Source organism: Micropterus salmoides, unplaced genomic scaffold (genome assembly GCF_014851395.1).
Source record: "Micropterus salmoides isolate LMB-PRFRI ecotype aquatic unplaced genomic scaffold, ASM1485139v1 Ms_hic_scaffold_20, whole genome shotgun sequence".
NCBI lineage: Eukaryota > Metazoa > Chordata > Actinopteri > Centrarchiformes > Centrarchidae > Micropterus > Micropterus salmoides.
The window spans coordinates 27,647,966-27,668,386 of record NW_024041151.1 but is presented as its reverse complement, the minus strand read 5'-3'; the positions used below and the strand labels follow the sequence as shown (position 1 = coordinate 27,668,386).

General features: G+C 39.4%; 1 protein-coding gene across 12 annotated transcripts in view; it reads left to right on the top strand.

The window, feature by feature from the left end:
- The window catches only part of LOC119914090 (transcription factor 4-like), a 270,600-nt gene that overhangs the window by 239,427 nt on the left and 10,752 nt on the right, over window positions 1-20,421 (top strand). For 6 of the 12 annotated variants that reach the window (XM_038733104.1, XM_038733097.1, XM_038733093.1 and 3 more), the window contains 4 exons: window positions 8,934-9,072; window positions 12,919-13,084; window positions 15,474-15,703; window positions 16,878-17,025. In XM_038733104.1, coding sequence (XP_038589032.1) covers window positions 8,934-9,072; window positions 12,919-13,084; window positions 15,474-15,703; window positions 16,878-17,025 — 683 coding nt within the window. Of the gene's footprint in view, window positions 1-8,933; window positions 9,073-12,918; window positions 13,085-15,473; window positions 15,704-16,877; window positions 17,061-20,421 lie in introns of all 12 variants that reach the window. The other 6 variants (XM_038733103.1, XM_038733095.1, XM_038733094.1 and 3 more) reach the window with 3 other exon arrangements.

Below are 20,421 nucleotides of genomic sequence, written 5' to 3'. Positions count from 1 at the left end.
TACTGTAATGCATATGTAGATAAACACATATGTCCTGACATTTAACATTTATTTCAAATAGGTTTCTTTCTCTTTAACCTCAAATCATTACAGACAGTTTTTATATTATGTAAAACACAAAATCCAAACCACATTAGAAAAGCAGAAAATATCTTTGTAAATGTTAAGTTATTGTCATGCTGTCAAGATGACATCTTGGAATCTGTACTGCTGTCTGTTACCCTGTGCTGTCTGCCTCTGATGATGGGTTTCCGTCATACTTGTTATTTTACTGCATTGCAGCCCAGTTCGTAGGGTGACTCTGGAACAGTTAAGGGAGAGAAGAGTCTCTCTCTCCATTAAGAAGTGTTATAGTAAGTGAAATGCATCGTAATCTGCACCACTTTGCTGGGAAACACACTAATGCTTTTTAATACTCTGCATCTCCTCTCTTTTCTCTGTCACTAAATTTATTCCTATAAGCTGATGGAGATCCAGAGTTGCCCATTTACTTCTAGTACAATAATAATAATAATAATAATAATAATAATAAACTGTTTTTTTTGACATACTTCTTAAACTGTATGACCAAAAATATGTGGATACCCCAAACATATGTGTACTTACTGTATGTTCTGAGGCTGGTTGTCCTTGTTTGGGCTTGGCCCTATTGGTCCAATGAAGGTAAATCTTAATGCTACAACACAAAGTTATATTTTAGACAATCGTGTGCTTCCAATCCTGCGTCCAGGTTTGAAAATATTTTGGAAAACCCTACCAAAAGACTTAAAACTGTTATAGCAGCAGATTATTTCCCACGGTTTTCACTTCACATATGGCTGTAATGCACGGGTGTCCACATACTCCTGGCCGTGTAGCACAATACCTGATGGGAAACAAACAGCAGGCTGTTAATGACCAGTTTCTTTGCATTTCTTATATATACTGAATTTATTTGTTATACAGCACACAGTGTGATAGGTTCAGTCTACTGATTCAGGTTTTTGTGGTAATTTATTCAGTGATGTAATGCTAGAAGTTTAAACACTGAGCTTCATCATCCACAAAGATCAAGATAAATAAAGTCGACCTCAAAATTGGTTAATGCAACATGGTTTTGAGTCTCAGGCCAAGCAACAAAAATGCCGAAATGTTTCTCAACCCTGTTTACTTGGAGAACCAACTGTGTGATCTGAAGGTCCTCTTACTGCAGCAGTATCTTACATTCTTCATCAGAAGATGTAGTTTTGCCTTGGGGTGTTGTTGAAAACTCAGGAGAAGGCCAGTAATGGGACCTTGAGTTGAGTTTTTATTTTTTAATGACCTGAATGAAGCTTCACACTCAACTATTTAGAGTATTTAACAGTACATCTGTATAAAAAGGAATGATTTCAACTTAGTCTTATAATTAATTTCAGAATGTAAAATGTAAAAATTATTTTATAAAACATGAACACACATTTAAAAAAGTGCTTTCGCTAAAACATGAATTATACATTTACACATCAAAATGTTAATATGATCCATACATACATAAAGATAATTAGTTTAATGTGGGGCGGGACCGTTGGCAAATACCAATTTAAATACCATATTTGGCTGTTTATAGGCCTATATGGTTTTAAATTTACTGACAAACTGTTATATTTTTAATTTTTAATAAGCTCAAAAGAGACAAATTATCGTCTCTTTTTCACTCAGTATTAAGAGATCATCCAGATGCGTTTTGCTCAGAAGTCATTTACCTCACGACATTTTTCCAAATGACATATTCCCAGGGCATCCCACTCTCTCGCCCCTCTCTCCCCTTTTCCCTGTTTCATTTCTCACTTTTTATTGACATTTATTTTGACAGAAGAGTCTGTCATCCTTCAGTCTGTTCCTCACACGGGGGAAAAAAAACATACATATCACGCCACTGGAAAATGTTGCTGTACTTTTCCTCCCATGGAAGCCCAGCCTCAACACAGAGCGCTGTGTGTGTGTGTGTGTGTGTGTGTGTGTGTGTGTGTGTTGACGTTGCTACAGCAGGTGCTTTCTGTCAGGTGTTCAGTTTGCACAGAGTAGAGACTGTACAGTTTTACAGTTTTCCACTGCATGTGTGTGTGTGTGTGTTGGTGTGTTAATGTAGACTCCATACCAGTTTGTTTGCAGTTTAATAGCCAATGTACAGTATATTGCATCTAATAAATAAATCTTACAATTTATACATTTTGAAGGGAACAATGAATCTTTTAACCTTTACAAATGTCAGGGAACGGAAACTCTGCTCCCCCACTGGTTTATAATCAATGATTTTGCAGAACCATACCCTCTAGCGCCACCTTCAGGAAAAAAATGTTGCACAAATACATAGGAAATATCAAGATCTAATGGTCATATTTTCAGGAATTTATCTGATCACATTCCTGCTCCCCTGAGGATGAACCCTTTAGATCTTAATGACCTTTCTTCTAGTGTCACAACCAGGACGAACTGCACATTTAAATATTATGATTTCTTTTTCATGTAGTAAGTTGCACTGTGGTAAATGAGCTCTCTAGAGTTATAAAGCTGTCATGTGATGTATTTGTGTCTGGTAAAATTTCAAACTGGACTTCCTGCTTCATATTACATCTCCTCCTTTTTTCTCCTCCTCTGCAGAGGTGTTTTTTTCCGAATACAACAATAACTGAAAACGACAAATGGAAATTGCAGAAATCCGTCTAATACTGGGTGAAATATTACAATTTATGGAGTTAGTAAATTGACAGAGTTTATTCTTCTCTCAGACATGTTACTGCAGCAGCAGAGACAGACTTGTCCCTACTGTTTACAACTGCATGACAAATCTGTGTGTGTGTGTGTGTGTGTGTGTGTGTGTGTGTGTGTGTGTGTGTGTGTGTGTGTGTGTGTGTGTGTGCCATCTCTTGACCCAAAAACTCCCTTCTTCTTCTTTTTCTTCTTCTTCGTCTTCCTCTGTAATCAGTGCTCTCACACTCACACACATAATAAATGAACACCCTTCTCAGTGATCACCAACATTGCTGATGACATCTACTCAGCACCTCTTTCTCTGTCTTTGTCTTTTTTTACTTCAATCTGCTGTATTGAAATTACTTTTAGATAGAATCTAAATCTGTTAAGTATCCATTAGAATAAAATATATGAATAATTTATATCTCCTGTCATGTAGCATTATGTGTCTATAGTATTGAGCATTGAAAATTGTAAAGTGCAAATGTCGGGACAGATTTTTAGTCTTGTTTGAAAAGATATTTCTGATTTAGGAAACAATTACATTATTTATCAGTGATACACTCATGTATTGAAGCAGATTCAAAAATAAAGGAAGGACTTGCTGCACATAAAAAGAAAACTCCTTAAAACATTCTGTTATTTACAAACATTATCTGCAAGTGGTGGGCCTACAGTGAGTTTTGCACAAGTAACCCTGATGAAACACATGGGAAATCTGTTACTTGTTCTTCTACTCATACTTGCCAACCCTCCTGATTTTCCCAGGAGACGGGTCACAATTCTCCCATAATCCTTCAAATTTATGACAAATGTCCACACCTTTTTGTTTTTTATTCATTACCACAACCTCTTTCTGCCACTGTACAGCAGGTATAAGCTCTACAACTCTAGATAGACCACCCGGACAACAATACAGCTACACCAAATGTCATTTCTGACATGCACGTGATGCGGAACAAATCTGCTCACTCCATGTTATTTTTTATCCCCACCAGATTTTCGTCAACTCTCACTTGACGCACACCAGCTTTGCGTCAAGTCCTGGCCCCTACTTTGACTTTGATTGGCTAACTCTAATCCTAACAATGACAAACCTAACCAGCGGAGGGAGGGAGTTACGCAAAATTACGCATAATGAAAGTGCTAAGAGAAAGAAATACTCAAGCAAATTTCAGAAGTCCTGGTAAGACCTTTACCAGAGGGTTCAGTTATTCTCTTTTCTGAGAATTAAAAGCATTTAACATAAAAATGCAGTTGCAGTGTACTTATTAGCTATTTTCATTCTTTAAAAGTCACCAGAAAACAAGAAACAATGATTCCCAACAACAGTTTCAGTTCATTTCTATAAAAATCATTTTAAGATTTGTATCAACCTAGCCTATATATAATATTAGGTTTTGTCAAGGTTACATTATGATCATGTGATAATACAAGAAGCTAAAAGGCTCCTTGGTGCTGCAATCAGAAAGCTCAGACATCCTAAATGTATGTATTGAGCTACTGTATGTCACACAGGATGTCATGAAAGGAGTCATGAATTTTAGCAGTCTGGTGTGCAGCAACCAGCTGTCAGATTGTGGAAGGTCCTTGAACGCTCCAACAGAGAGATTGCCCAAAACACTTTGTATTGTTGTGATGTGATAATGCAGTTTTTTTGCAGTCAGTGACTGTTTTGGAAAACTCCCCCTGTTGGTGCATTCAAGGACACTCCCACATCTGGGAGAGTTGGCTGCTTAACAGCTACTTCTTTTTTTTAAAAATCAAAATATTCTCCTCATCTCTTCACAGTAACCATGTGTGCGTCTCAGCCGTTATCTGGGTTTCATTTTCAGACACGGCGTCTCAAGTATCTGACGCTTTCCAGCTGTCAAAAACCAAGTCACAGATGTCCGAGTGTCCTTGAATGCAACTCTGACAACAATCTGAACAAAACAAAACAAATGTGAACCCTTTGACGAGATTATCTTAACTCAAGATCTACTTGTGAGCTTTTTCCGCAGCTTTCAACTGCTTTCGGTCATGGTTAAGTTTACTCGTTATGGTAAAATCAAAACATGTCACTGATGCTTCGTTATTCTTATTGGCTATATGATTGAGTTTATCTGTCATCCAATCAGACGTCTTGGACCTGAGGGACGTTCGGTAAGTGGGCGTGGCTGTGGTTCGTGGTGACTGAGCTACACCAGAGGCAGATCAGTTTATGTGTAATTTATTTATATTTTTCTGCTCCGTCTGTCTCCTCGTCTTCCCTACTCATTGAACTAAATTAAGCAAGAGAGAAGGAAGGCTCGTTAAAATATAAAAGCTCTCCATTAAAAATGTACGCCACCCTCTATGTCTGCCTCTCTGCTGCCATTTTACATTTGGGAATCCAGGCAGTGATGAAAGGCAGAGAACGGAAAGAAAAGACAGAGGCAAGTAATAAATAAGAGAGCAAAGAGACGTATGGACGGAGAACGCTCAGTGCACATGCATGTGAACAAGCCAGTCGACATTTTGTGATATTTGCATGGGGCGAGAGGGGAGTTTGGCATGTGGTGGGCAAGACCTCGCTGACAGCCAGCTGGATTAGCAGACAGACAGAGGGATTTGATTTTCAAAACAACTTTATTTACACTATGGTTATCATACAGTACATCAAAGGAGACAGTAGTGATCATGTATTTCAGCTGAAGCTAACACTGAACATTACGTTCCATCCGGAGCAGAGCAGATCGGAATAACACCACTGTTGGATAATAAAATCGGTGACATATTTCATAGCTTTGCTACACATGTAGCCGTCTGCGAAGAGAACAGACTGAAAACATGTTGACCATCCTTGTTTTCCATCTAATTCTCCCTGTTTTTACAAACTACCAGTCTTTTCACCTCTAGTGCATAATCTACTGTTATAATCTGCTCCAAAAGTGAGCATAGTTTGGGACAGTTTTTTCATTGAATACCCTGAAAACATTTGCTAAGTTCTCAAGAATGAAACGCCTCAATCCTTATACACTGCCCAAGAACTCTCAGTCACCAAGGGGCCCCCACTCTCAGTTGGTTTTAGTAACCTGATCAATTGCAAATTTGTTGGGGAATTTGCACCAATGTCAAGTACAGCCATTTCTGTACCAGCTGATTTAGTTGCCCTGTCTTGTTAACGTCAACGTCTAGTTTAAAGACCTTTGCTCACGTGGTATATATTCCATCGTAGAGCTGGGCATATTCAAATGAACCCAAGCTGACGCAGAGAAATCCTGGGGCCAAGCAGTTTTATTCTAGTTGATGTTGAGCTTATTGGAGGGTGTTTCCCAAGGTTGGAAAAGCAGTCAAGCCAATCAGAGCTTTGTAGGCGGAACCCCGCCTGTTTTATTTTTTTTTAAGTCTGTTTTACAGGTGTGGGGCGCATGTGAAAATGCAGAAACTAATACATTGCCTCAAGTGATGTGTCACTTGTCACTGAAGATTACAAGTTTGAAAATGAAGAATGAGTGCGTCATCTCACTATGCCAGAGGGTGCTGTAAGATGATTTACAGAACTAATAACTCTTAAATCAACATTTATTTGTTGGACGTGAGTTAAGTGCTCCTTTCAACCCCTGCCACATCTTCTGTTTTGACAGAAAATGAAATGAAAATGACAATGGCTGAATGGATTCGTTACGCACTGCTAATTGGTCAGGGTAAAATACCCCCCCCAAACAGAAAATAGCATACATGAGCGCCATGTCAGGCTAAATAATGCTTTCAAATGAAATGGCAATTCAGTCTGTTTTTCACACAAATAAAGACCCTCCACACTGTGTCCACACGGCCATTCAGCTTACTATTTACTACTACTTTATTACTACTATACTTTACACAACATTAATATACCACCTAACCATTCACGATATCCAGATCAAAATATCTATCATGATTCAAATCTGTCCTTGCTTATATGGAAAGTAAAAAGCTCAGGAAAAGGAGGGTGAGAGAGAGACTATTTTGAACCACAGGATGCCACAAGAAAGCTGGCATCACACACACACACACACACACACATATAAAGAGAGCCCATCTCGTGCCAAAACAGTGAGTCCCTGCTGGAAGCTGCTCGGTGCGCTGGGAATTAGAAATCCCACAATTAAACATATGGGCATTAAGATAATTGTCAGTTGTTGTGCTGTCGTGTGTACATGTTTGTGTGTGTGTGTGCGTGTGTGTGTGTGTGCGTGTGTGTGTGTGTGGCAAACAGATGGATAGGACTCAGCCAAGCACACACACACGCACACACAGTATTACCCTGAAAACACAAGTAAAAAACAAGAAGACACACTCTAGTAGAAAAAGAAAAACTGTAAATATACATGTCAGACATGCAGATATGAACCTGGAGTGAGACACACACAGACTCACACAAGCACAGTTTGTCTACCTGAGTTGTACTGTAGTCGAATCAGGCGGGATGGTGTGTGTTTGTGTGTGTGTGTGTTTGAGAGAGAGATGGAGATCTTCGGCGTCTTAGAAAGGCTGAGGATGCCCTCAGCAGGCCAATTATAGAACTACAACATGTGGAGGTGAAGGACAGAAAAGCATTTTACTTTTATTAATTAAGTGTTAGATTTGTTTTACAGTGGTTATTTTTATGTCCATCTCAGTATCCAGTTGTTTTGCAATGTTGGAAGACGTGGCATTTTTCTTCCTCAATCAATCAAATTATTGTAGCCATATTTTCATTTTCATAATACAAATTAAAACCAAGATATATAAATAAATGATTCACAATTTAAGTAATTATGGGACTAAATTGGATTAATAAAATAATCAATAAAACATGCTGCTACTGAGGGCAGTATATAAGTCTATTGTTTTTATATAGCACAAAACGACAATTTAGTCTCAGAGGCCCTTACAATCTGAACCACATGTTCATGTTTGTTTATTTTTTTGCACAGTACCAACAGAGAGAATTCCAATGGGTTAAATCACTAGAATAAAAACACAAGTTAACAGTAGATAAGCAGGCAGAGCCTAAATGCAGATAGGTTGTACGTGTACTGGAGGGGAGCAAAATAATTACAGACAACAGCATAAAATCATCTGATCAACATCAGTACAGTACTGTTATAGATGCAAATCACAACAAAAAGGTACTTGCAATTAGCAGTAGAACATTTTATAAATCATTTTTTAAAAACCACTGGGGACAATTTACAAAATCAGTTGGTTTTGAATTCCAGATTCTCAGAGCTCACTGAGAAACATTTTTTCATTTCTTGAAAAAGGTTTGAGATATTCTACATTTTTTCTTTCTGTAAACAGATCCCATGAAAATAAAAACCGGCAATGAACTGATTCAAATAACAATTATTGTCGTGTTACTAAGTTACAGAGCTTTGTTGTCCTCCAAAAACTATTAAAAAACATGAATGAGCAACACTGTCACACTGGTGACATGTTCCTTCATCACACACGCTGTAGTTTATTATGACTGTTTAGTATTATTGGCTTTTTGATGCATCCTCCAATTAGTACATCGCTACATATGATAATAAGCTTGCTACAGTGTGCTGGCGGTCAGCACTGCATAAAATGACAGTAACACTAATATTATAGCCTACCTACCATAAAGGGCAGAATTGCGGTCTCTCCTTGATGGCAACTTTGTTGCAATATTGCAGCCATCTAGAGCAATGATTTCTCTCTCTCTTTCTCTCTCTCTCTCTCCTTAATATTTAGTTATTTATTCATCTCCACCGGTAACGTTAGTTAGTGTATTAGAGACCCCCACAAAGCTCAGATTATAACCCTGGCTGTTAGAGTAACGTTTACTGAAAACTACAGTGCCCCGATGTGTCACAAAATCATTTAGCCTTTTTTTATAAAACAATTTTTAGTGTTTATGTTTAAGTTTTGGCCTTTTCATGGGATTTGTTAAGCATCATCCTTTAAAGACAGAGGTTAATGGCTGATAACATAATGAGAAAAGTAAACGATGCATGTTAATGGGCTCTGATTTAAAAAAATAAAAACCAACAAAATGATAATAGATTTAACACAACCTAGAAGTGCAAGGGAGCCCAAATAAGCCTGAAACCGTCAGCTCAGACTTAAAACAGGTTCATACTACATCTGGACTTTAGAAGTTGTGCCTCGGTTGTGTTTGCATCAACTGCAGAATCAGAGCAGCTGTTTGTTCAAATTTAAATCCCTCTCACCATCTTTTGCTCTCTCCTCTCTCTGATTTCCAGGTGGGCTCTCACAGAGAAGACGGCAGCAGCGTGGGCAGTTTGCGTGGGGGGCATTCAATGGCGGGTCAGGTGCCAGGGCCTCAGCTCCCCGTTCAGTCGGCCACCTCGCCGGACCTCAGTCAGCCCGACCCGTACCGCGGTAAGACCAACATCAGTTATATCGATATAACTGAGCGTCCGACAGTGTTCCCAAATCCTAAATTTGTATTCTGCCAGGAATGTTACGTTGTTACTTTGTATAGACATTTCTGCTTAATTATTCACAAAACTCTTTTGTATTTTAATGACTTCTACTGAAACTTATACAGAAGATATACAAGTACCAGCATTCATGTTCAGGCACTTGTATTCCATCATGCAAATAAACTCAACAAATGAACTTTTCAAACCCCAAATAATAATAATAATAATAATAATAATAATTCTAATAATAATAATTAATTTGAAAACGGCGGCACAGTGGTCCAGTGGATAGCACTGGGGCCTCACAGCTAGAAGGTCGTCCCGGCCTTTCTGTTCTCCCCGTGTCTGCGTGGGTTTCCTCCTGGTGCTCCGGCTTCCCCCACCATCAAAAATAATGTTAGGTTCTCCAGTCAGTGCTATTGACCAGACACTGATAAACATCTGGAGTTGGTCCCCGGGCGCTGCACAGCGGCTGCCCACTGCTCCCTTGAGGGATGGGTTAAATGCAGAGAATGAATTTCGCAACATGTAGTATCTTCTTAAAGAAGCTTTGGAGGAGATGGAGGAGCACAAAAGACAAAAAACGACAAAAAATTCATAAATAGCAGAAAAAGATCAGACTGAAAATGCATGAGAAGAAAAAGATGAAAAGGCAGAGAAAGACATCAAAGATATGATGACTAAAGACAGTTGGAGAAAAAAAAAGCAAATTAAGTGGGAAGACAAAAAAAGAAGAAAAATATTCAAAAGCCAAAAGAAGAAGATGAGTAAGAACAACACAATATAGATATGGACCGTGGTGCAGTGGTGATCTGGCCTCTCTGGCCTCTCTGGCTTCCTCCCACTGTCCAAAGACTTGCAGGTTAGCGCACGACTCTAAATTGCCCATACTGGGTGTGACTAAATGATTGTTTGTCTCTATGTCTCAGCACTATGATTGACCGGCAACCTGTCCAGGCTGTACCCTGATGCCTACTGGGATTAGCCCCAGCTCCCCCTTGACCCTCTAAGAATTAACAGTATAGATAATTTATAGATGTAGAAGAAAGAAAGTAAGTGAAATGAAAACATTGTAGAGGACAGACAAGAGAAAATGGGGAGGAGGAATAAATGGCAAACAAAGCAGATGAGACTGAATAGAGGGGGAAAAGTTGTAAGTCAAATATGGGCTATCCAGGCGATCCCAGGCGCACATGTGGAGTTAGACCTCAGCAAGCCTCGACTTCACTGCCCAAGTGGTAAAAAATGAGCAGCGTAAATAAATATAGAGTATGAAGGATATGAATATGGAGGAGGAAACGTGTATATTAGCGTGCTGTGGAGCAAATTAGCCCTGTGCTCATTTTTAAAGGCTGAAAATGAGTCTGCTGGCAGCAAAGTTCAGCCAGCTGCAGCCAGAGCCAAGTGTGTAATGAGGTGAGAAAGAGAAACACACACACTCAGGCAGAATAAGAAGTTCCTTACTCTCACACATGCACACACACACACACACACACACACAGAGTTGAGGCTGTAAATAGAGGGTATTAAAATGTTTTTGGCAGCTAATACTTCAAACTCAGTAGCAGAGCTGTGGTTTCCTCCTCTCTCTCTCTCTCTCTCGCTCTCTCTCGCTCTTGGAGATTTATATTATATTGATGGTTTATTATGTTTATATTTATAATTCATTTATATACTTCATATACTGTCTTTCTCCCTTTTTTAATTACCTAAATAAACAAAAAATAGCAATACAAGGGGGAAAAAAAATATTTAAACAAATGAAGGAGGGCTAAACCATTTAGGGTGTCTTATATGTAATCTCTATAAACAGATTGGTACTGAAAGAGTTCTGGTTCCCATTTGTAGTCCATAAGTCCATGAGTACTATTGACCAAAAACAGCCAGGATGCATGGGCCAAAATGTAATCTTGGAACCCATGAGTTATCACATGATGACAATTTAACTTTTCTTTATCATTCTCAGTATTAGGATGGATTAGCTGTTTATTAGCTTTTTTAAAAATGTGTCTGCAAACTGTTGTGAAGCGCTAGCCAATGGGTTCTGAGATTGCTAATCGGACCGTAACAATGACAAGCGCATTGAAAAAGGGAGTCTTTGCCCGTTATCCGGCTACCCGCTGGCTACATCCGGAGCCCTGAAACATTGGCCGTTGCCCCTAGAGGCTGAATCATTGTCAGATGATAGCAGATGGGCCACCCCCCCACCACCACCCATTTTGTGTTCAGTCTCCTCAGTGTCAGTTTGTGTCTGTCTGGGTTCAATCAGGCATTTAGAAGCACAAAGTCACTTTTCACAGTTTCAAGCTTTTTTAAATACAGCTATTTATGCACAAACACAGTGATTGTATGACACAAACAAAACCCAGGCCGTCACTCAAAGCTGCACACAAAATGCCTCCAGTCAGGCAGACGGAGATTCAAAATGGCCGACAGTTGGTTGTGTGTGTGTGGGAACAGAGTGGAGTGTTTTGTGTTGACTGAGAAGTTGGCAGCGTCCCAGCGACGGATCCATGCAGCCGTCAAATAAAGACTGCGCTGTTCAGCTGAGGAGAGAGGCAGATAGAGGGTACAGAGGCTTTACGTTTGCATCACAGCTCTCCCATGCCGCCATCTTGGAGGTCGACTGGAGAATTAGTCGTGTTCAGACAGGGCTGCTGCTGCATTCACACTACGTCAGCAGTATGGGAAGAACGGGCTTACATATTCTGTCTTTAGAAGGTTGTTATAATTTTATTTGTAGAGGTTAACCAACAAATGACACAGATTCAAACAGTGTGTAGCTCATTTTTTCTTACATTAGTGTTAATAATAGATTCTATGTAGATGTAGCTGACAGTGATGGAGGCTTTGCAGCTATATTGCCACCGTTTTGTTACTACTGATGTGGTTCCTGAGTGGGAGATGTTGTCAGAAATTATTGATAAGTCTGACCTGGAATTACCTCTAGAAACTGATGTGCACTACGCAACATAATGTTCACACGTCAACAAACCAGTCTGCCCCTTTTTAATGAACCAAGAAGTGTGACTTTAGTAAGGTATTCCTACATCTAGAAGTACCCCATTTCATAGTCACACAAAATAAGTAATTTGTCAGTTGCTTCTGAAAAAACCCATGTATGAGTGTTTTTTTATATGTCTCTGCTACTGGATGGCTGAGGTTTGGTTAAGTTTGGCCACTTGGTTAAGGTTAGGAAAAGATTGTGGTCATGGTTGAAAGAAACCAACATTGACTGGTGGAAGTGGATGTGAACAGTGGTCATCTTGTCAAAGTTCCTCAACCATCCATCCAAACAAACATCCTCTCTAGACTGTTTTCTGACTGCCTAAAAATGTCACGCTACTTGCTTACACTTAACACATGTTGCTTGGGGAGCACAGTTATCCTTCGTCAACTCAGTTCTCACCACCTAGACTAAACACAACTGAAGAGGTTTCATGGTGCTGTAAGTCATGCTACTTGTGCCTTTACTACTGAGAGCAAGTCATTTGGACAACTTTTACGTCAATTTAAAGTGGGTGTAAATGTCAAATTGTTTGATGCATTTCAGGATTCAAAATAGGCAACCTCTCTGTCACAAGTCTGCATCCATGGTCTTTAGGCTATAATCTGCACATGAAGGGCAGCTAAATCAAATACATATTGTATTTGTACCAAAATACACGTTTTCTTTCAGCCAATGGAGTTGGCCCAGGTTTCATCACGTGACCTAAGTCAAGATGCCATAAATTGTATTTATCTGTGTGCATCTTCTAATCCCTCCTCTCCTTTCTCCCCCCACTCCTCCATCCTCCCGCAGCCCTGTCCGGAGGCCTTCAGGGCCAGAGCACCTCCTCCGTCAGCTCGGAGATCAAGTCTGAGGACGAGGGGGACGAGAACCTCCTGCAGGACACAAAACCCCTGGACTCCAAGAAGGAGGATCCCGACAGCAAGGACCTCAAAGCTCTTGATAGGTCAAGATCTAGGTAACCCCGCCTACCCACAGACGTTCGCTTCCATCAAAAATCTAAGCTGGGCTGGTACTTGCGTTTCCCCAAAACACCTACATGCTCAGAGATCTTCCTTGTTCAAAATGTCATTGATAAAAAAAAACTCTCCAGGAGACTCTTACACTTGAATTGGATTTTTTATAAACTGAAGTGACAATCTGTTTGATCAACATTTGATCATTCAGCATCTTCATAGGATAGAACATGAATTTAAAACGAGACATGTGAGATTTACCACTTTACCATGAGGCAGGACTTTTTTACACTGTGGCATCACTACTGAAAGTAAAATACTTTTTCCACCACTGGGCAGCAACCATAAAAACAAAACTCAGTGTTCAGTTGAGATCAGAAACATGAGCTTGTTTTTTGGAGAGAAGGTAGACAAGGAAGGACTTTAAGCTGAGAGTGTTTTGGGAACCAGCCTCTTGACTTTGATGAAGTGACCAAGTGTGATGAGAAGCAGCTAAATACATCAGCTAATACAGAGACTTCTTGTACGCTAAATGTCCGTGTCCACCAGGCATCGCTCTTTTTTAACACGGCTGCTGTTGATGTTTCTGAGCAAAGAAAGCACCGTAAAGACGAAGAGACATTCCTGGTGGACGTGCAGCTCACGGTTGATTCCGTCAGTCTCTCCATGGTTTTGGGCCTGGTTTTAACTGTTTCTCACACAACAGAGTAGAGCCCACAGTCAATATTCTCAAAGAAGTGCCGCCTCACATTCAGAGCTGGGAAATCAGCACCAACAGAAACATTGAAAATGAACATTCTTGCTGTTGACGAGAAACTACAAGCCTTCAGCTAGATTTGAATCAATAAAAGATCAAAAGTGTTAGTTTTGGTAATTTCCCATCCTGGATGTGAGCAGTCTTCACCCCTCCAACGACATTTTTCACCTGGAGGACAACTCAAATCAGAAACATTTGGATTCCAAACCCAGAGATTTGTATATCATGGTGGCGGTCATGATGATGATAATAATGACGATGATGATGGTGATGATGATGATGATGAAGATAAAAAAAACGATGAAAAATGTTACCCATGCTGTGTTACAGGGTTTGGGAACTTACTGTCATGTGATCCAACAAAGTCGTTGGCAGCTGGTTGTCTGCACTTCATTGTGCTTCTGGTCACCTTTGGCCTCATGTGGATGCCCATTTTTGCATTGGTGTGGAGTTAGAAAGAAACTTATGAGACCTCTAAAGCCTGCTCCTCATCTCTGCTTGAGGCTTGCAGCTCGAGGCTACATTAGCCCTTACTAGCATAACACACCCAATCCCCAGCTGATGTCCATTTGCTATTAAATGTCCATAAATACATTTAAAAATTTTCCTGAGAATTATCAGGTTCTCAGGTTTTCTTCAGTAGTGATAGTTGATGCAGTAATAGTTAATTTGCCTTACTGCCCTAACCCTACCTGTATCTTACATTACATGGCATAAATTTTTGTTTATTTAAAAAAAATATTTTGCCTATATTTTCCCAGGCAGGTCAGTTAAGAACCCATTCTTATTTACAATGACGGCCTGGTCAGAGGTTAAAATGCCTCCAATAGGGAAGGGGTGTAAGGATTAAATCAAAAAAGAAGTGTGCCATATATCAACAACAAAATACTAACAAGCATCAAATAAGCCTTAGCAAAACATCTTAGACTTACACCATTTTCACAAAAACAAATGTCCAATTTCACAGTGAGCTGACTGAAAAAGAAAAAAGAAAGAAGCTTTAAGATCCATTTTAAAATACAAGGACATCGCTCCAGGTGGGATTTGAATAACACGAGGACCAGCCAACTCCCTTAAAACCTGTAGGCAGCTGTAATTATTACTTGGGTGGGCGTGAGAAATTACCCACAAACGCGCTGTGGACGGGATTAAAATCACTGACCAGGGCAGTTAATGTTAAAATCATCCCACCTGACCTTGAGAAATGAATCCAGTCCGAATGGGACTCATTACCTAATTCTTCTTGTAACTTCTATACTAAAAGATATACATAAAGTTTCAGTTATTGAAACATCCATCTTCAAATGGCTTTGTTTCATCCTGGCGCCATGTCTTCCGTACTGCGCCAGTTTGTGTAGAGTGGATCCTCCTCTTCTGGTTGTTCACTGTACATTTTCAGTCAAAAATCTCAGATGTAAACATGCAGTTGCTGCTGACATCTGTGGCAGACTTGGAATACCCAGAATGCAGCACAACATGATGTCTGTTCCCAAGCCCTGTTCCTTGTTATCGTGTCACTCAGTGAATCATCTTGTAAAGCTTGCGCTTTCATCTTCAAATCCTCCCCTTCCTCCTCCACGTCCCCTGCTTTCTCTTGCCTGGCTCCTCCTCACGCTCATCATTGGTCACCATAGCAACAACGACGACGAGGACCTGTCTCCGGAGCAGAAGATGGAGAGAGAGAGGGAACGGAGGATGGCCAACAACGCACGGGAGCGTCTGCGCGTCCGTGACATCAACGAGGCATTCAAGGAGCTGGGCAGGATGGTCCAGCTGCACCTGAAGAGCGATAAACCTCAGACCAAGTTACTGATCCTGCACCAGGCCGTGGCTGTCATCCTCAGTCTGGAGCAACAAGTCCGAGGTCAGTTTCATTAAACAACACATGACCTTTGACCTCAGTAACTAACATTATAAACCACAGACAACTACTGCACCAGATTGCTTTGCTTTTATCCTCCTTTTTTTTATTTGTTCGTTTGTTTGTTGTTGTGTCTACACAGGTTGTCCATTATAATTATAGAAAAAACACAAACTCCCCAGTTATGATCATATCACCAATGGACATTTTATATTCATGTATTATATACAATTATGAACCTGCTAGTGACCAAGTTCTAGATTAAACAAATTTGATTTAAAGTTCATTTGAGTTAACTTTATCCCTAAAGTCCACCTTTTTTTTTTTGGTGACTGATCTTGAATCTTTTTGTCTACAGTCATTATCCTTGGCTGGTCTGAAAGGAAACTCTTTCAAACTAACCAAGCAAAAACAGTGCCCAGCTGTTTTAGGAAATTGGGGTTTTTTTTGTTTTTTTTAATCGGATTTGGTAACAGAAAAATGTAGAGTAATGCAAAGTTACAGATAGAATCAACTATATGTTATACTATAGTTTGTCAAGGTTGAGTGAGGGTTCAACCAGATGCCATCACTAATAAGGTGAAATTATTCACACATTATCTCCCGAACCACAGGTGGCTTTACCTTTTATAAACGCATGCTGTGCAGCCAAGCTTTGTTCAAACTCACAGAACTTTATTTTAAATCGTAGGGGAGGTTTTGAAGTTTCTGCAAATATGTCAGGTTAATTTTGGGCAAATGCGTGTGATATTATTACGATATGTAAAAATAAATAGAAGAAAATCTGTCTTTATTCTAACTTTAAAGATGCTTTAATGGAAATGTAAGGTGGAAATCAGGGTTCAAGAGGTTAAACATGATACTTTCTAGCGCATGTAGTGCTCCAGGAGCTCCAGGAGAGGGCAGCAGTGGAACCTGTTGATTGTGTTCAACCTGGCTGAAGGTTTTGCCTTCTTCAAATATCAGAAATCAGAAACAGCTTTATTGCCAAGTAGTTTTTACACATACAGGGAATTTGCTCTGGTGACTAGGTGCGTAACGGTCTTCAGTCTAATTAGTTTGTCTAATTTAGTTTTTTTACTAGTAATGAGACACAAAACACTGTCAGGACACTTTTTTACAGACAGAAAACAACAGAATTAATGACAGTCTCTCCTCTCTCTCTCCCTCTGTCCAGAGCGAAACCTGAACCCCAAGGCGGCCTGTCTGAAGCGTCGTGAGGAGGAGAAGGTCACCGTGACATCGGACGGAGCTCCCCTTTCATTGGCCGCCGTGCACCACGCCGCCGCTGCCATGGGCGACGGGTCAAACCCCTTGGGACAAATGTAAAACGCAGCAACATCTCCTCCCCCCCTGAATGGTCAGATTTCACTTATAAACTAATCTGCTGTTGTACCTTTAATTCAAACCAAAGAATTGGAATTCAGAAACCAGTCCAGAAACTTCAAGCAATCATTTTATAAATCCCATCACTTAAAATTTAAAATATATGGCAAGCTAAACACACCTCAAATGAAAATAAGTCGAAGTGACCAGTATATAGGTTTTTGGTGTTTTTTATATATATATATATATATATTTGGCTTTCAATGAGGAAATGGGAAATCCTTTTTTCAGGATCAAAAGTTATCTGAGAAGATGGACAAGTAATGATTTGTCCATCAGTTGTCTGATGTCCATTCGTGCAGTGTCTGTGTACTTTGAAACCATTTGTTTCCTGCAGAATAGAATTATATTAACCAAAACAAAAATTTGACTTGAAAGACAAAATTTGATATCTCAATCTTTTTTATAAAGACTTTTAAAGACCTATACAGATATGTAATGTGTATGTAGTTTGGGATTTCAAAGAATAATGAATCACTACATTGGGGTGATTTGTTTGTATTTATGTTAGTCTTTGGTAATACAAAAGGGGTGCTTATTGTTTAAAAATGTGTTGTTTAAAATTTAGATTGGTCATTTCTCTAGAGACAAAGTACAGTAACTCCAAGATGTAGCTTAGTTTACCTTGAGATACTATACCAAAATGTACCATTAGAAATTCAGTAGTAGGGTCCCAATGCAGTTTAAGGCAGAATATGCTGGTATCCGGCATCACAGTAGTATTGTTAGCTTTAAGTTAATAACTATTTAAATAAATGTGCTAATTGGTTACCAGTCTGAACTTTATATATACTGTTGAAAAATTATTTATTTATTTATTTTTTGCCTTTAAACCAAACGAGCAGAATTAACATTTTGTTCTGCAGTTGTATTGTCTTTTTACTGTCACCCTAATGTAGGAAAGAAAGGTTAAATTGTACACAGACAATGTTGACCAAATGCCGCTTAGGTAGCATTTCTTTATTTGAATGAATTTGTAGAAGTGCATTGTTCAATTGTCTGGCAGAGCTGATATTTCAGCTGGCTAAAAACAGAAGCCAGAACTTGAGTTTCTGTCTGGTCTGGGTACATTTTAACAACAGATTGGCAGTAAGTGTGATTTTTATGTGTGACTGTGTGTGTATTGTTTCTGTTCTTTCCTCTACAACTTTGTTTTCTGTAAAAACAATTTAATTGCATTTCTGTTTGCACAGACGCCCACAAGTAATTTTGAGACTTGACTTTTCAAGTCTTCGGTCACAAGTCCAAGTCACGTCTCAAGTCTCTTATGGTTGTAATGAGAGTTGTGTCATCTGCTGCATGCCATGCCGGTCTGCCTAGAATACTACTGTATATCTAATGCAAAGCATGTACTGGATTATCATCACTCTTATGTTACTTAGGGTAACAGGAAAATTTTGCTAACATTATTAGGCATGCAACAACAACTGTAAAATATTTTTCAATAACCACTAGAGTACAACCGTATTGCATAATTACACTGTGTCTAAAACTAATGACAGCTTATAATCTACTATTAATAAACACATCCCTCTGGCCTATCGAACCTAATAAGCCTATAACGTTTTGTGGTAAACAAAACGTGTAACCTGCTTGTAGCCGACTTTAATAATTTAGCTGGATTCTTGCAAATAGTATTTGGAGCATTAGGAGAAGCCAGAGGAACCAAATTTTTTTTTAGAAATTATGTAAAAAATATGGTCTTTTATTTTATTACTCTACATAGATTTTGAGATTTGTCCTTCTTCTGACATAATCATTATAGCCGGGTAAAGTCTGTCTTTGTTGTGACCACTCCTGACAGTGATGTAGCTGTTACACTAATAGTGCAATGCTATATCACATACTTCACATTTCTGCTAATCATTTATTGATTTCTTCTTTTGAGGCTGCCACTGGTTGGGGGGGGTTGCATCTGCAGTCTTTATGTCAAAGGTGCGGTATGCCAGTCATGTAATTAATCAGATGGTCCCAGAGCCAGCACACCAACTCCAGACACACCAACTCCAGAAAGCAATACTTACAACTCTTCTGCTGCTATAATGGAATAGTGTTGTGTGGCCCAGTCCAAGCCACTTTGTTTCCCATTTACAGAGCCAGGGCTGTGTACAAACATTGGATTTTTTTGGATTGTATTGGATTAGAATCGCATACCCCACCTTAAAGTATAATAATAATCATCTTTATTTGTAGAGCACTTTTCAAAAACAAGTTACAAAGTGCTTCAACAAGTGCAAAGACAACAATACAATACCCAAAAGACAACAATACAAGCAAGAAAACATTGAAAAGACCAAAATACACGTTTAAGATAAATATAAAATAAGTAAAATAAAAGGGATAAAATAAAGTCAAATATGATCAGGAAAGGCTCTCCTATAAAAGTATGTTTTAAGAAGGGACTTAAAAGAGTTCACTGACTCAGCCGACCTGATTTCCTCGGGCAGGCTGTTCCAGAGCCTCGGGGCCCTGACAGCAAACGCTCTGTCCCCTTTAGTTTTCAGTCGAGACTGGAACAGACAACAGACCTCTGCCCGAGGATCTCAAGGTACGTGCTGGTGCGTATGGGACTAAAAGGTCAGAAATAAAACAAGGTGAGAGGCCATGAAGAGCTTTAAAAGTGATCAATTCTAAAACACACTGGGAGCCAGTGTAATGAAGCTAAAATAGGAGTAATGTGGTCATATTTCTTTGTTCTGGTTAAAAGCCTGGCAGCTGAGTTCTGGACAGTCTGGAGTCGATCAATAGATTTTTGGGTTAAACAGGTGAAAAGGCTGTTGCAATAATCCAGGCGTGATGAGACGAAGGCGTGTAAAATGGTCTTGGTGTCCTTAAAAGTTAACATAGACCAAATTTGAGCTATATTTCTAAGTTGATAAAAACGTGATTGAACAAGCTTTGTGGTGTGCTGCTTGAAATTTAAATTACTTTCAAACCAAACACCAAGGTTCTTTGCCACATGCTTAATGTGATTTACTAGGGAACCAGCAGATGGCAGCATTTGATTTGCCATCTGCTGAGACCCGATGACCAGGATTTCTGTTTTGTCTGAGTTCAGCTGGAGGAAATTATTTGACATCCATTTTTTAACTTCACAAAGGCAGTTGTTAAGTGAACTCAGCATTCCAGGGTCTGTGGATCTGACGGGCAAGTATATTTGTGTCATCAGCATAAATATGAAAATAAATGCCATGTTTATGGATAATATGTCCAAGGGGAAGCAGATACAAGGAAAACAAAATGGGTCCTAAGACCGACCCCTGATGCACACCATATTTAACTGGACAGAACGAGGAGACATAGTTGTTTTCAGACACGCAAAACTTCCTATTTGA